Below are 18,321 nucleotides of genomic sequence, written 5' to 3' on the forward strand. Positions count from 1 at the left end.
CAATGGTACTCTATCTCTTCTGGATCTGATTTGACAACTTTCCCTGAAAATATCCGCTGTTCTTCCTCCGCTCCAATCGGTTATTCTGACCACGTCCTTGTCAAAGTGGACATCTCTCTGGCTGATATCGGAGAACCACCTCAGCGCCGTCGAGTCTGGCATTTCACTCAAGCCGACTGGCAGGGTCTCCAAGCAGCCCTCAAACTTATAGACTGGTCTCCTATCGCTACTTTCTTCAACATCAACTCATCCTGGGAATTCTTTCAAAGAAACTTGCTCTCCCTCATGCACAGATTTATCCCCTCTCGTCTTCAGTTGTCCTACTGTTCCTCCCGCCCTTGGTTCACTGAAGCTTGTGGCGAGGCAGTTGTCCTGAAGCAACTTGCCTTTGCCTCATGGAAAGCAAACCCAACTGAGGGTAATCTCAGTTGCTTCCATAAAGCTCGGAACAAGTGTGTATCTACCCTCAGGAGAACCAGAAAACAAAGTCATTCTTAGCTCAAGTCTGAACTTTCAAACGTCTCCCTCCTCAAAATCCTGATGGCGTCCAATCAAATCTTTTTTCTGGTGTATGTTCCCCCTCCATCCCCTCCCTTACCGTAAATGGACGGACTGCTGATACCGTACCTGAAAAGGCTGAATGCCTAAACTCGGTGTTTGCATCGAAATCTTGTGTCCCAAACCCATCACTTTCTGTATCCACCTTACCCAGTCGCACCCAACTGTCCCTGGACTCTCTGTCCTTTTCTCCTGACAAGGTGGAGAGCTGGCTGTCAAACCTCGACTCAGATTCTGCAACCGGTCCAGACGGCATCAGCCTACGTGTCCTAAAAACCTGCTCCCCTGCTCTTACTCACCCTCTCTCTGTTCTATTCATCCTCTCATTTGCTCAAGGTCATCTGCCTGGAAATCAGCAAACATTACTGCCCTGTATAAAAAAGGTGTAAAAACAGATCCCTGCAACTACAGACCAATCAGCCTTCTCCCAATCATCAGCAAGGTTATGGAATCCATCAGACATTAAATCCTTCCTCTTCTCCAATGGCCTGATTTTCAATCATCAGTTTGGTTTCAGACCAGGTCAATCTACCCTGGATATGCTGCTTCTGCTCTCCCAACAATTGATGGAGGTCCTCAATGCTGGACATGAAATCCGTGCCGTATCCCTGGACATATCACATGCTTTTGACACGGTCTGTCACCCTGCCCTGCTCATCAAACTCTCTTCCTGTGGTATCCAAGGCCATCTCCACTCATGGCTCGCAGACTTCCTCTCCTGTCACAGTCAACGTGTGGCCCTAAATGGAGTTCTTTTATCCCCGATGCCTGTCCAGGCTGGAGTTCCTCAAGGTGGTGTTCTGGGCCCTGTTCTTTTTCTGGTTTTCATCAATGATCTCTCCGACTCTGTCGAAAATCCTCTTTATCTCTTTGCTGATGAGTCCACCCTCTGCCGTACCATCTGTCATCCCTCAGACCAGCAATCAGCAGCTTCATCGCTCTCTGCAGATCTGGATAAAATCACAAACTGGTCCAACACGTGGAACATGTCTTTCAATCCGGACGAATCTCACACTCTCATTATGTCTCTCCAAAAGGAACGTTTGGAACCCCCCCCCCCATCCACTTTCTCAACAATCCTCTGGAAGAAGTCCTTTCTTTCAAGCTTCTGGGTCTCATGATCTGCCACGATCTTTCCTGGGAAAGCCACATTTCCAACCTGGTCTCCAAAGCCAGTCACCGACTGGGAATCCTCCGTCGTGCAAAGTCCTTCCTCGGCACATCTGAGCTCCTGACCACTTACAAAGCTTTTGTCCGCAGCCGGATGAAGGACTACTCTCCCTCTGGGCTGATGCTCCTGCCTCTCCCATTTCTCGGCTTAACGCTGTGGAAACGAAGGCATTTGGGATTGTTGGTACCTCTCGCGATGAGGCTGAGTCTTTGGGACTCTCGCTCTCTCACCTCAGGCAGGTCGGTGGTCTTTTGGTCTTTCTGTCTTCTACCATCTCCTCTCCGGTCTCACCCCCCCCCCTCCGCTGTGTCTGCTATTTGTCCCCACTATATTTCCGCAGAGAGCTCAAGGTCCGCCAACATACCCCTTCTGGTAAAACTACCAAAATCACGAATCACTGCTCACCTTCACTCTTTCATTCTTCTTTTTCCCGCCTTTGGAATAAACTCCCTCACTCTGTTCAATCCCATTCTTCCCTCCAGGCCTTCAAAACAGCTGTTCACCACCACCTCTGATCTTCCCCCATCCAAATCCTCGATCTTTTCTACCCCCGTTAATCCACCCCAAACCCACCTCCTTCAAATAACCTGCTTTTCTTCCTGAAAGTCCCTGTAATGTCCATCTTGTATTCCCTGTTTTCCCCGCCCCATCCCTCTCCCTTCCACAGATCTTATGTCTCTGTTCCCCACTGTTTTGTCCTTCCCACTCCCACCCCTCTTGTCTTATGCCCCCCTTGCTGTGCTCTGTGTGTTTCTTCTCATACGAGCCTCGACAAGGTATTCAAAAAAACAAACAAAAAAATATATATATATGTGCTAAAAGTCAAGGGGTGTGAATACTTTGTGAAGGGTGTGTGTGCGTGCGTGCGTGCGTGCAAAATGTTTCTAATGTTTTTTTCAGCCCACCATTTTTCATTTCTGGATGTTTCATCAATATTCAGATGAAGATAAATTCTGGTTTTCATGAAAAAATCATTTTGTGTTGTTTGTAATTATTTGACTGCTCAGTCCAGAAGTCTAACCAACACAATGTGTGTCGGTTTGTGATTCGTCCCTTCCGGTGTGCAATCAGCTCACTCCCTCACCATTCATATCTGCTGTTTAATCTTCTTTTTCTTATCATTCGCCCACACCATCCCTTTCTTTTCAGCCGTACATAGAAGAGATATGTAAGAGCCTGGAAAGCAAAGTTTTCAGGAAATTTGTGGAAAGGTAAAAGCACACTTTTCTTTCTTGTCATTATGTCCCCCCATTTGCAAGGCAGCTGTGGCATTCCTTTTTCATTTTTTGCATGTGAAGCAAATGATCATATTCGAGCTTAAATCTTATAAATATTTTCAAGTGCTTGTGTGTTTGTCTGTGTGTTTGTTCGTTATTCTTTCACAACCGAACCGTGGCACCTCGAGGCCCCAAATTTTGGGTATAGGTGATTCAGAATGTGGGTATGGTTTTAATATACCGCATGCAGGCTTGTAGTCTGTTTTGTGGCCACCAATGGGCGCTATAAAGTGTATATTGGGATGTGGGGTCAGGCAGTGCTGTCGCCAGCCCGTAGGCAAAAGGTAACCACCATGAGGCCAATAACTCCATAGCTTTTCAATGTCCAACACGTCCCGAAACCACCACCGGGAAAAGCTCACCCAGCCAGGCAGCGTTGGGTATCCCCCCTCCCATCCCCCCCAGCCCCCCACTCTGAGCAGCGCTAGGTATCCCCTGCTAGTCGTTATTAGAAAGAACAAAGGCAGCAGTATAAAGCTGTTTGGGTTAGGAGAGATTGTAATGAAGGCAAGTCAGTAATTATGAAGATGAGCATGTAAATTGAAAATAATTACGATAACAAATGAGGGAGAATGAACAAGACAGGATTTTACATCGATACGTAGAAAATAGGACGTAAATGATGTGCAATACAACGGACCTTCACAAGATTTGGATTCGGTTGGAGTGAAGGACGCACCGAGTGATTAATAGGAATGCAGAAAATGGGAACCACTGAAGGGGAAACAGATGGTCGGATGGTTCGGGATGCGTAGTGCTGAAAATGCGGCCTCTAAGGTGGAGGAAAGCATCTGCAGACACAACAGGGACAGAAAGTTTCGTCGCACAAGATGTGACGTTCACGGCATCGCATCGTGTACGGTCCCTCTCAAAGTTCGAACCCGCATGAAGAAATGAACACAGAGAGAGAAAGGAAAAATGGCACTACGCACCTGTGCAGGTGAACGGGATGATAAGGCAACCTCAGATAGAAAAAAAAAACTGCAAAATTAAGAGGTTACTGCACATAAGCAACAAGATCTTTTTGGAGTAGTGATTGGGTAAACTGCTTGGGGTTGACACACTTAATGTATGATGACTTTTAACGTGCTTAACTTTCTCATAATGTACCATGAGGTAAGTGTAAATAATGTAACACGCATTAGCCGTACGATATGGGTTGTTTAATGGCAATCGATTGGGTGATTGCAGATTTTATGAGGTGTTGGGGCAGGGTTCAGGTTGTTGTTTGACTTCCATTGGAGCCGCGTGGCGCATTAGTGAAACAACGTTCGCTCTCCCATTCCCCCCGCATTCCATTCTTTTTGATGGTTGCTTTTGGGTAACACTGCCTTTTCGTGCATAGCATTTTAATGCTCGTCCCAAGTTGACCTCATCGTATTAAGTCAACCACATTGTGGACCAGCAGTATTTGGAGAGCACAGTAAGGCGTGGGGGAGGCAAACATTACCCTCTCATTGCAGGTGATTAATGATCTAACAGAGTATTTTTTTTGTTTGTTTCTTTTTTTATTGCAAAAATCCAATAATGACTCAGATTTCATATTTCAGAACTTTAGAGTCCAAAGCTTCTGGTAATCCAGTCTCATAACCTCTGGTAATCCAGTCCAGCGTACCTTTGATAGCGACATTTATATATGAAATGATTTTTTTTAATGCCAGAGGGATGCACACTCACCTCTAAGTTGTCTATCCTGGGTTTGAATCCCGATACAGCTATAAACTGTCATCCCGGTGTTTCACAGGCGGGGTGATTCATCAGTGTTTGTGCCGTCCCCTCGGATGGACGTTAAACTGCACGCCTCGTCTGCCGGTATTAGTTGGTGGACATTAAAGATCCCACGGTGTCCTTCGTGAAGAGTTGGCGAGGTGCTTCGCGAGCGCCCTGAACAAATCACAAATTTCTGCCTTAAACAGCAGAGGGCATTGCATCACAACAGCACAGCCATGCCCTCAGCCAATGATGCTACCCCGCAGCCTTGTGCTGCATACGAACGAAGAAGAAGATTATTAGGATGTTCTCATCATCCTTAATCTTACTCTATTTACAAATGTACTTAAATCTGCAATATTCACGGCAAGCAACTTGTTATAATACATGTAAGCATCAATTCAAGGGTCAAGCTTACCTGGTTATGTGGCAATAGGTTCACATGAAGCTAGAAAAAGGATGCCTTAGTGAATCCACACTGTTGGTGCTTTTGACAAGTACATTTGGAAGTGAAATGATCAGTAAACTTAATATGTACTTAAACCGTAGTATTTCTCCTTTTCTTACCAACATGTGTCTGTTTTTGTTCCATGTCCTTCGCAGTGAGAAATTCACACGTCTTTGCCAGTGGAAGAATGTGGAACTCAACATACATGTTGGTTTGATCTCCTTACAGATCACATGCTCTCACACATACGATACACTCATCCGCTTTCATCCTCAATGGTGGAAGGCAAAGGAATAAACCGAGCAGCAATGTTATTATTAGAACCCCTGGGTGGTGAAATTGTACAAACAACAAACAGTAATCATTTGGTGAAAGATGATTTGCAACTAATATTTCCATACTTGGGGGTGGGGGGGGGGGTCCTTCATCTGATTATCGTGTTTTTGCACTATAAGGCTTGTTTTATTATTATTATTATTATTATTATTATTTTTATTATATATACAGTAGCAGTCCAATAAGCATATAGTGCTAAAAAAATGAAACACCACCAAATAGATTCCTCATTTATCTGTCTTTGTCCTTCCCTTTGTCCCTTTTAATTAGCACCCCCTCCCCCTTTGTGACTTGAGACTTTGCCTTCCTTCCCCCTGCCTTCTTTCCCACCCTGAGTTCCTCCCTTTATGAACTGGAAATTCCTCTCTGGATTTATGATTGATTTTGGTTACGGCTCCTCATGTTCGATTCATCCTTCCATGCAAGGGGTTAATCCACTCAGGCTTATGACATGCAAGGGCTGGTAAATGCATTTACCTTTGCTAACCATCTCCAAAAGCCTGGTATTGGCTTAATGATTAAGGTGGCTGGCTTAAGATCTTATAGTGTTGGAACCAACTTGAATAAAGTGGCTTATATTATCATTCCGTTCACACATCAGTGTGTATACCTAAAACCTATTTATTTGGCTAGAGGAGACCTTTGGGGACTAGAAATACCCGGTTGGCTAATGAAGGTTTACACGACTGACTTATGAGCACGTTCATGTGGCTGGTCATGTAGGCGATTCGCGATATTTAAAAATTTGATAAATTTCACATACAGGCACCAATGTTTACTCGACATATGCACAGATGGTACTAAATTGTAGATAGTCATGTCCCCTATACATATAAAGCCCATATATCATGATAATTCAGTTTTCCATCTTTCAGGAAACCAAAAACTAAGGGTTTTTTTGCCAAAAAATTTGTTTCGGTTTCAGTTTCGACATCTTATAAAATTGCCCATAGCTTTCAAGAATCAAGTGCCATGGAGGAGTTTGACGCATTAAAATTATCCTCACATGTTACCCTACATACCAGAGCACAAAAATCATGGATTTTTTTTTACAACCAGCTGAGACAAATGAAATACTACCCCTTCCCCCCCTCCCCACCCCCAACTTATTCATCATACCAAACACAAAACATCATTTGTGCTATGTTTGAAAATGCCGTTTAATGTAATTTTATTTTGACCAAACCAATTAACCATTTCCCATTTATCTCAGTAATAATTTGGGATATTTATAGTACCTACAATGACACTAGAAAACAAAACAAAAAAATGAGATGGTATTCATAGAATACATACCCAGCGCAGTCTTGAGAAGCAATTGGTGTGAGCCAACTCTTTTGTTTTTTTTAAGGTTTTTTTTCTTTGATCCAATATGGCTGCCAGACCACGTGACCGATGACATCCTCTTTATCAAATCATATTTCCCATGGGGAGTTGATCAATTAGTTAAAGAATGCATTGATCGATTAAGCGGTTTTTCCTACAGAGATTTTTCAAAGATTTTTCCCTTAGATCCAATATGGCTCCCAGACCACGTGACACTGGCCTATGTTGACCTCAAAATTAATTGGTGGTTGAATTCAATGACCAAATGTGCAAACCTGTTCAAATTTCAAGTCAATCGGATGAAAATTGAGGATTTTTGAAATTTGGCCGAAGTTGACCTTTTGGCCGATGTTGACATCAAAAATAATTGGTGGTTGAATTTACTGACCAAATGTGCAAACCTGTTCAAATTTCAAGTCAATCGGATGAAAATTGAGGATTTTTAGAAAATTGGCCGATGTTGACCTCAAAAGAGTAACCGCTATATCACATGGTCATGTAACATGTGGTAAACTTTCAATTTCCTCTGCTGAAGGGTTTTCGATGTCCGCTCGAATGTACGCTGTACAAAATGCAGACACAATGTATGACGTACGCTATACGTACATACGCTAACGATCGCTTAACCCCGCTTTTCACTTTGCGAGCGCAGGGTAATAATTTAGATGATTAACAAATGGAGACAATAAACGGGGTGACTTTTTTTTTTTCAAAGTGAGTTGGTCCCAAGACAGCAGCTGTTAGTCCTCATCAGATTCTTCCTCCCCTGGCAACAGTTGTTTTTGGTTGTTCAAGCACTGTTCTCTGCACCCACAGGTGAGACTACATGGCCGACCATGCTTTTTCCATGAACGACTAAGTAATGTGCAGGTAGTTTTGCATCCACACATCAAGAGTTTGGTTCAGGTAGATGGAACAGGATCCAGTAGCATTAGTTTTGGACGTAAGGTGCATTCAGTTTCATCAAACTCCCACCCACTTTCCTCCGGTAGGGGTAGCTCTGGCTTGGTGAATACGACCTTGAGCCACACTATGGCTTGGTAGTGACTGCGTCATATGTGCAGAAGCAAACAGTCTTGAGTGGGTGGTAGTTTCTTAGCGTTACTGATTCGATGGAATAGTTCTGCGCGTAGACCATTGATACATGTAGCTGTCGTTGTTGGGCTGTACATTTTGATGATAAACTTCTCAATATCAGCCTTACCAATATCAAGATTGTGACCCAGATCTTTCATTAGCTTGAGATACTGCAGGTATGTCTTCCAAGCTGTTTGCTTGTTATCGCGACAGAACTGACTGGTTGTGTCTGTTCCTGTTAAAGCATGGAATACGAGGACATCGTCGACGACTTCAGATCCAGACTTGCACGTACAATGCTAACTGGGAATAAGTGCTTCTCTTTAGATGTCCTACTGCTCATCCACACTTCTGGTGTGGTGTCATGATGTATCAGCAGTAAAAGTATGTCTGTGTTTCTCGGACGCACCACTACTCTTTGGAAATTCTGTACGTTTACATTATTAGCATGAAGAACAAGTTTCGTGTCAGCCTCCTCGTGAGTTGAGATGATCAACATTATGCCCAGAAGATGGTACAGCTGGGAATTCACCCGACCTGATGATCAACGTTATGCAACACACTCACGACTTCCTGTTGATCTGGTCGGCATTGTGCTTTCAATTGGAGTTGATCCCGCAAGAATTGAATGAGGTTTACTTTATTTTCTTCCAGCGATTATGAACTTCTGCCAAACCGATGGTGGACACACTGACGGCCGATCAATATACTATACGTCTAATCTTTCATTGTATGGTCGTTCAATGCACTCTGGTCTCTGATATGATGGACTTCCATCGATAGTCATGAAAGACAACGTCTTGCCTTGTCTGAGAGCCTCTCAGGTAGCTTGGGACATTACCAATGAAACTGTTTGCCAGTTCACCGAAAGTTGTACCATTGGTTGGTGTTCTGATAGCTTGAACCACCGCCATACCATCCACAATTACACAAGTTGGATTATCTGTTTCTGGCAGGTTTTCAGCCACCAATGGATTTAGTCCGAAACGGGGGCTTATGGATCTGGTCTCGAGTTTTGTGTCTGTGCGTGCATCCGCAACCATATCTCAGAGATATATGGACCGATTTTATTTGTACTTGGCACAAAGACAACACATGATGGTCTACATAAGCACATCTTTTGTTTTTTTGAGATCAGATCCAAGATGGCCGACTGGCGGCCATTTTAGTTGTAAAAAACTCAATGTTGAACACGTCCTCAACCATTTCTCGGATAAGCATTTACCGATGTTGTATAAACTTGGCACTTCATCTTCTTCTTCTTCTTCGCCCCATTATAAATGGTGCTTTGTTGCATTTATGGTACATATTGGCCATTTGAGAATCATCATTTTTGCTGTAAACAGCTCATCTCCCTCACCGAGCTTCAAATATTTTTCGTCTCTTTTTTTTCACAAGAAAGGAAAGAAGTGTTTTTTTGAAAAAATTTTTTTGGTCTTTCTTCCTTTCAAACATTGCCTGTTTCTCTTGTGTTCATACAGACAACCACTCACCTGTTTGTATAGGATAGCGTTTTGTTTGAGTTTGCTTTGGAGTGGGTTGTGGGTGTAAATGTCTGAAGCAATTAATATTCTTGTTTACGGTGAATGTAGAGTTATTGTACATCTTTTTATATTCCTCTTTGCTCCCCCCTCACCTCCCATTTTTGTTCCTCTTTCTCAGCTCACGATGAATGACTTCAGTGTTCATAGGATCATCGGGCGCGGTGGTTTTGGGGAGGTGTATGGCTGTCGTAAAGCAGACACAGGGAAGATGTAAGTTTGACAACGGTTGTTTTTTTTTTTTTAAATTAGCTAAGACTGCCTCCATATTTATCCTTTTGTAAAATGTCTATACCCAAATAATTTTTCGGATTAAGAAACAGGACAACCGTATCAGGTCATATAACAGAGTCATTGTCCCTGCCACTGTGCTTCGGATGCTTCGGTTCTCGATGACATCTTTCCAGACAAGTGAATTGGTAGCCACCTCGTTCACCTGATTGCTTGGCCATCTTGTTAACCTGACCTATCTCCATTGGACTACTTTTTATGTGGCTTGTTAAAAATATTGTTTAATCTTCGAAACCACATTGTTTCGATGATCCTGATCTCGGGGTTAGGATCACAAATGCAATTTATGAAATTGCTCAAAAGCAACTTCAGAACATTTTCATTGAGTTGGAAAATCAGATATAAAGGTGTTTTATTAAAGATGGTGGTTATGTTCAAGCCGAGAAATTTCGACTATATTATTTGTGAATTCCATTTGCTTCGACCATGTTTACAACTAAAGTTATTAAAGTTTAAATTTGCACAAAGACTTTTAAAACACTGTGTGTTTATATATATATATATATATATATATATATATATATATATATATATATATATATATATATATATATATATATATATATATATATATATATATATATATATATATATATATATATATATATACACACACAAACACACACACAAGCATTTAAAGGCCATTTTCCCCGCTAAAGCGGGGGTTAGCCAATATATATATATATATATATATATTTATTTATTTATATATTTATATATACATATATATATATATATATATATATATATATATATATATATTGTCATGTTCAGAGGGTTTGCCCCTACCTGGACGGATGGCCAAACGATTTCCCATGGAGGCTCACAGCCGAGATTCTCGGAGATCATGGGGCGCGCGGGAAGGAAAGGGTGGCAAAGGACGGTGGCACACGAGTTGTACTCAAATCCACAACAGATACACAGACAGCAGCAAATTAAATAAATAATGGTTTAATATACAGACAATCAAACAGTTATAATGGAAATAAATCAAGACGTGAGGTAACCTAAATCTAATTTTGAGACACCTCCACACACTTAAATTCAGATAAGGGGACAGAATAAAACAAAGAAAAATCCCTCCTTTATTCTGGCACTTAGCTTCGGGTCCAGAAGTGATCTTTTATGAGCTTTGGGGTCGTTCTGCGCGTGAAAATGTGCCCAAAATGGCGCCCAGCCGCTCTCTGGGCGGGCAAATGTACAGGAGGCAATTTAGGTGGTGATACTCAACTCCAGGGCTCAGAGACCGCAGCGCAGCTTCTTTCGTCGATAGCCCTCACCGACGCCGCTGCTCTCTGCTGAATGGTCCCGTCTCTTTCCCCCAGGCTTCGAGGCTGGTCCCACACGATTCAGCCAAAAGTCAATGGCCAGCGTCTTGCTCTACCACGAGAGCCAATTCGTCTCAGCACGAACAGAAGAATCGTGCAGTCCTCTAACTTTTGCTACTATTCGGACGATTATATTGAGTGAATAAATGTTTAAGGAATGTGTCAAAAGTGTAACTTCATTGAGTGCAATGAAAATGATTGACCAGCAGGATCGCTGCTCTCCACAAGCTGCTTTTTCAAGCCATGGCAATACATTCGACGGGGTCCTTCTTTTTTTTGGCAAAATGAACGACGAGGTATTACATACGCAGGTTTAAAAAAAAAAAAATTTAAACACTCGATCACTCTTTTTTCACCTTTTTGTACGATCTGCTATCATTATATGAATATAGTTATATATATATATAATACAGCACATATAGTTGTATTAATAGACCCCACTAGCATACGAGCCGTGCTTCACTATTGTCTTGGGGGTCGCTCATCTGCATTTGATTTTTCATTTTTGGAAATTTATTTATTTTCATTTACTTATATTTTAATTTATGGATATTGGCCAACGATTCTGTATTTTTTTTTGTGATGTATAGGCTTCGATGTCCATCAGCTTTCTATGTAACCCGGAAGGCACCGATCTTTCCGATCGTTAATGTCAGTCAGTGGTTCGGAAGAGCTTCATATTGTTGTGGTTTCCCACCCGCTCGGCGTGTGGGCGACCGCTTTTAGCCAATCGCGGCCGCCCTCGCCCACCGGACGGGCAAACCTAGTCGCAGCTTTCGGATCAACGCCGAAATCCAGCTACGGGTGTGTTTTTAATCACACCGTAAATCAGCCAACTATTCTGTCTGCGCGCGACAGGGTCCGATCTCCGAATTGTCGATTTACCTAAGTATGCGCGCAGACAGAAATGCCGGGAATTTACACCTCGACGGAGCCTGCACGAAAATGAGCCGTTCTTAAGCAGCTCGTTCTGTTTGCGATTTGCCGAGCGGTGTATTATCGCGAGGCCCTGTCGGATCCGATCACTTTATCGGCTATTTAAAAGCCAGCCAACATCCCGAACGCAAGGCAGCTCAATTATGGGAAAGGACGCAACGAACAGGTGGACATTCAAACAATGACATTTATTTATACACACGTATGCAAGCAATGAATGCAATGGGGGGCAAGGGGCAAGACACGAGCAGAAAAAGACCTACAGCCGTTGTCTATGATTATTATTCACATGCACTTAACCAGTTTTACTTAGGAACAGGGTGCCACAGACTTCCATTCAAAAACCCCAGAAAAGAAAGGAAGAAAACGACCATGTCCGTGGGTCTTTGGGACTCCGATCGCCGGGTCCGCCTCCGTTCTCCAGACCCCAGACTCCACTGCTGGTCGGCGTCTCCTCTCTCTCCACCTCCACTCAGCCCCTCAACTCAACTGGTCAACAACGACCTTCTTGTACGACTCCCTTCCAACCATTCTCTACAACAACTCCCTACAACAACTCTCCACAACAACTCTCTACAACAACTCTCCCGGCGTCAACCTGCGCTTCCTTTTTATAGCCACGGAGCCTTGCCCCTCCCTTCCCGGCGCGCGGGGGAAAATTCCAGCAGAGCTCAGCTGGGCTCAGTTGTTGTTGCCCCCAAGGGGAGGGTCGCAGTGGGCTCTTTCCACCCAAAATGAGTGCCCTCCCCTACTTCACCTTTGAACCTTGGCTCGATCCGCCCCTCCTCCCTCTCGGCGCGCGTGGGGGGGGGAGGGGGAGGGAAATCCCAGGCGTTATTGGGATTTCTTTCTTCGGAGCACCTTGTTGTTTTAACCGTTGGTTGGCGTGGTGTTATTCGTTGGGGAGGCCATTGTGGTTGTTGAAGTAGTGGTGTGGTTGGCGAGGTTGTTGAAGTAGTGGTGTGGTTGACGTTGTGGTGGGGGTGGCGTGGTGGTTGAAGTAGTGGTTGTTCCAAAATAAAGATAGCAAAAGAATAATGGCTGACTCAAAGATCACAGCCCAGCTACACGAATAATACCCTTTCTACCTCGTTGGGGAAATCTAATCTGAACACACACTTATCGACATAACTGATCTCTGGGATACCTGAATGGTGTTCTGTAAATTTCCGCAACCGTAACAATATATTGGATACACTGACTAAAAAAACCCAAAAAAACTTTCAATGTAGAATCGAACCTCGTGTCCTGAACTCCACCATGTTGCTTTGACCTGGTCAGGCATCGACTGCCACTTTGTGTGCTCTCTGTGGGAATTGAATTTCGCTAATTTTTCATTTTAATTCCACATTTAAAGAACAATATAAAAGGTGAGCCTTTGTGGTTCTCCTGTTGGTGTACTTTATCCGTGCGAACTTTGTACGGAACTTGGAATGGTCACAACAGTCGTTCATTCAGGACTGTTAACTGATACTGTACACATGTATGTATATATATATATATATATATATATATATATATATATATATATATATATATATATATATATATAAATTATTTATTTGTTTATATTTTCATGCTGGGCCGATGAGAGAATTTGACTCTAACCGATTACTGATTCTAAAAAGAAAAATAAATTAAAATTATAAATCTACTCATACCGATATTCCAATGCCGATTATAAAGTCCTAAGTAATGGCATCCTCGTGCATTGTGCACACCATTCCGGGTCGGTGCCATGCCCAGCTGCCCACTATTGACGTCATTGAGTGGCCTTGAATCGATACATTTTAAATCTCTTCTCTAATCTACTGGAGTGTCGAAGGGCACAGCATCCTGTCATTTTTAAATGAATGTTGAGCTCCCGTGTGCTCATTCGATAAGCTATTGACGGATATAAAACGAAGCGTTTCGTACCTGTTTGGTCACGTGAAAAGGAAGTTCCCTGGGTTACAAAGGGATTCCGTTCCGAACAATCGCTCATACATTGAGTAAATTGATTGGCCATTGAATCAGTCAATCAGTTAAATCATTGAATCAGTTAACCAGAATCACTTAATCAGAATGATTGGCCATTGAATAATCAGAATCAGGCCATACAGCTAAAACTATAGGAAAGTAGAACACGCTTATTGCAGGCTTTAAAATGATCTGGGTTGCCATCAGTCAAGGTATATGGAAAAAAATGTGAGTTGTTTTAAAGCAACTGCCTCACTGCAGGATTCAGAGTACCAAGAATGGGAGGATGGGTAAGATTAGTGGAATCTGTGAGAGAGAGAGAGAGAGAAAGCGAGCGGCGGCGGCGAAAAAGCGGCGAAGAAGAAAGCAGCGAAAGACAAGCGAAAGCGAAGAGCGAAGCGAAGAAAGCGGCGAAGAAAGAAAGCGGAAAGCTGGCGAAGGCGAAGAAAGCGAAAGCGAAAAGCGGCGAAGGCGCGAAGAAAGCGACGAAAGCAGCGAAAAGCAGCGAAGCAGCGAGCTTAGCGAAAGCGAAAGCAGCGAAGACTTAAGCGGCAGCGAAGAAAGCAGCAGGCAGCCCAATAGCGAAAGCAGCGAAGCGAAAGAATAGCCCAGCGAGCAGGCGAAGAAAAGCGAAACTAAGCAAGAAAGCGGCTAAGCCTTAAGCCAACAAGAAAGAAAGCGGGCGAAGCAGCAGCAATAGCAGCAAATAAAAAATAGGCAAAGAAAATAATGAAAATAATGAAAATAATGAAAATAATAAATGAAAATAATGAAATAATATAAATATGAAAACAAGAAAATAGCGAAAATATGAATATGATGAATGAAAAATAATGAAATAGCAAGGCATGAAAAATAGCGTAATAAAATGAAAATAAACTGAAATAATAATGAGAAATAATAATGAAATAAATATGAAAATAATGAAAAATAATGAATATGAAATATAACGAAAAATAATATGAATAATATGTAATATAAAAATAATAAGCAAATATAATGAAATATGATACATATATGAAGAAATAATGGAAACTATATGAAAAAAATATGAATGAAAATAGCGAAAATAATATGGAAATAATATGAAGATAATAATGAAATAATTGAAATAGTATAATGAAAATGAAAAGAAGAAATAATGAATAATATGAAATATGAAAATAATGAAATAATAGTAAATAATGAAGATATGAGAAATAATGGTAAATAATGAAGATAATAATGGAAGAATATTAATGAAAATAATGAAATGAAATAAAATGAAGAAATAATATTGAGATGAATGATAATGGAAATAATGGAAATGAAGATGAATATGAAATGAATGAAATATAATGAGAAAATGAAATGGAAAATGAAGAATAATGAAATGAAAATGAAGCGATAATGGAAGATATGGAAGAATGCTGAATGAAAATAAATAATAATGAATGATGAAAAATAAAGGAAAATGAAAATGGAAAATAAATAATAAATGAAAATGAAAATGAAATGAAAATAAATAATGAGAATAAATAATGAAATGAAAGATAATGGAAATGAAAATGAAAGGAAAATGAAGAAAAATAGAAAATAATAAAAGGAAATAATGAAAAAATAAATAATGAAATATGAAAATAATGAAATATGAAAATATAATCAAATAATAAAAATAAAATAGTAAATGAAAATAATGAAGGAAATAAATGAAGATAATGGAGAAATGAGAAGTAATGACAAATGAAATGAAATGAAAATGAAAATGTAAATATGAAAATGAAATAATGAGAAAAATAATGATAATGAAATAATGGAAAAAGTAATGAAATATGTCAAATGAAATGAGTATATGCTCTTTAAAATGAAATAATAAATCAAATGTAATAGTAAATGGAAAATGAAATGAGAAATAATGAGAAATAATGAAATAAAATGAAATGGAAATGAGGAGAAATGATAATGGAAGAATAATGAATGATGAAGAATATGGAGATGAAGATAATGGAGGAAATGAGAATGAGAAATGAAATAATGGAAAATGAAATGAATGAAATTGAATGAAAATGAAGGAAAAATAATAATAGATAATAAATAATAATAATAATAATAATAATGAAATAAATAATAAATGAAGAAATAGAGGAAATAATGAAATAATGAAATAGAAAATAGAAAATAATAATAGTAATAATAAAATATGAAATGAAATAATAATGGGAAAACAGAAAATGAAAATGAAAACAATAAATGAAGCGAAATAAAAATAATAGGAAAATGAAATAAATAAATGAATATAACAATAACAAGTAAATGAAAATAATAAATGAATAACATGAAAATAATAATGGAAAATGAATGGGAAAATAATCAAACTAAATAATAGAAATAAATAAATGAAAGGCGATAATAATATGAAAATAATAAAATGTAACAATAATGAAGAAATAAATGAAAATAATAATGAAGGATAATAGATGAAATGGACAAAATAAATGGAAATAATGAAGAAAAGAATAATAATGATAATGAAATGAAAATAATAATATATAAATAATGAAAATGAAGAAGGATAAATGAGAATAATAAATGGCAAACAAAAATGAAGAAAGATAAATAATGGAAAGGAAAATGAAAATAATGAGAGATGAATAATGAAATGAAATGAAATGGAAAATAATGGAAAGAAATGATGAAAATATAATGGAAATGATAGATGAAATGAAAATGGAAAATGAGATAATGAGAGAGAATGGAAGTAATGAGAAATGAATGGAAATAATATGGAAAATGGAGAAATAATGTGAATAAGATAATGAAGATGAGAAAATAGCCTGAGAATATGAGATAATAAGAAAATGAAAATAGATAAATAATAATGAGAAATAAATAAATAATAAATGAAATAATAAATAAAATAAATGAAATGAAAATAATAGAATGAATGGATAAATGAAATAATGAAAATGAAATAATGAAATAAATATGAAGAAAATAGAAGAAAATGAAAATAATGGAAAATAATAAATGAAAATAAATAATAAAATAATGAGAATGAAAATAATAAGAAAAATGATAATAAAATAAATAATGAAAATAAATGAAATAAACATAAATGAGAAAATGATGAATGAAGAACATAATAAAATAAGAAAAATGATGAGAATGGAAATGAGAGAGAAATAATGAAATGAGAAAATGAAAAGTAAATGAAAATGAGAAATAAGAAAATAATGATAAACAAACAAATATGAAGAAATGAGAAATAATATGAAAGTAAATGAATGAAATGAGAAGATAATGAGAGATGAGAAATGATGAAAATGAGATGAGAGATAATGAAAATGAATGAGAAATGAAATGAAGTAAATGAAGTAATAGTATAATGAGAATATGGAGGAGAATGTAATGGAAGTAATAATATAATAATAATGAAAATAATGAAAATAATGAAATAGTGAATAAATAATGAAAAAAATAATGGCGAAATGAAATGAAAATGAGATCAAATGAATCAAGCGAAGCCAAATGAGAATGAAGGAAATGAAAATAGTGAGTAGATATGAAGATGGAAGTGAAATGAAGAAGAAAATGAAGAAAATGAAAGAGCTGATGAGAAATGAAATGAAAACAAAATGAATGAAATGAATGAAAATCGAAGATAATGAGAAAATATGGAAAATGACAAATAATCTGAAAATAAGAAAATGAATGAAAATAGAAGAATAAAATGAAAGAATAATACAAATAATACAAATAAATAAACATAGATGAAATGAAACATGAAAATAGGCGAAAATGATGAAGAGAAATATGATGAATAATGAAGAATAGTGAATAATGGGAAGAATGAAGATAGAAAATGTCAAATAATGAATGAATAATGAAAATGAAAATGAAATGAAGAAATAATGAAAATGGAGAATGAGAGAATATGAAATGAAATGAAAATATAATGGAAATAATAGAGAATAAATGAAGAATGCAAGATAAGGAAATGAGAAGGAAATGAAATGAGAAAATGAGAGAATGATGGAGAATGATGAAATATGGAGATGAAGGAATATGAAATGAGAAAATAGAATAATAATGAAAACAAATAGCAAATAATAATAATAATGAAGTATGAATGAAATAGTAATAGATATAGATATGAAAAGGCCAAATAGATGATAGATAAAATGGAATAATGAATAAATAAATGAAATATGGAAATAATAAATATAAATAGATAATAATAAAGAAAATAAATAATGAAAAATAATAATAATCAAATAATATCAATATAGACAAGTAAATAAATGAGAAAAAGGAGAATAACAAAATGTGAAAATAATAAAATGGAAATATATAGATAATGGAAATATGAAAATAATGAAAAAAT

The 18,321-nt window shown here is 38.4% G+C and overlaps 1 protein-coding gene across 2 annotated transcripts in view; it reads left to right on the top strand.

Annotated features, from left to right (window-relative positions):
• LOC147008950 (G protein-coupled receptor kinase 3-like) overlaps window positions 1-18,321 on the top strand; it is a 100,538-nt gene that overhangs the window by 31,388 nt on the left and 50,829 nt on the right. For both annotated transcript variants that reach the window (XM_085864103.1, XM_085864104.1), the window contains 3 exons: window positions 2,879-2,940; window positions 5,320-5,371; window positions 9,566-9,657. In XM_085864103.1, the coding sequence (XP_085720229.1) occupies window positions 2,879-2,940; window positions 5,320-5,371; window positions 9,566-9,657 (206 nt within the window). The remainder of the gene's footprint in view (window positions 1-2,878; window positions 2,941-5,319; window positions 5,372-9,565; window positions 9,658-18,321) is intronic.

This window comes from Eptatretus burgeri, chromosome 18 (assembly GCF_056783735.1).
Source record: "Eptatretus burgeri isolate ZD-2024b chromosome 18, Ebu_testis_v1, whole genome shotgun sequence".
Lineage (NCBI taxonomy): Eukaryota > Metazoa > Chordata > Myxini > Myxiniformes > Myxinidae > Eptatretus > Eptatretus burgeri.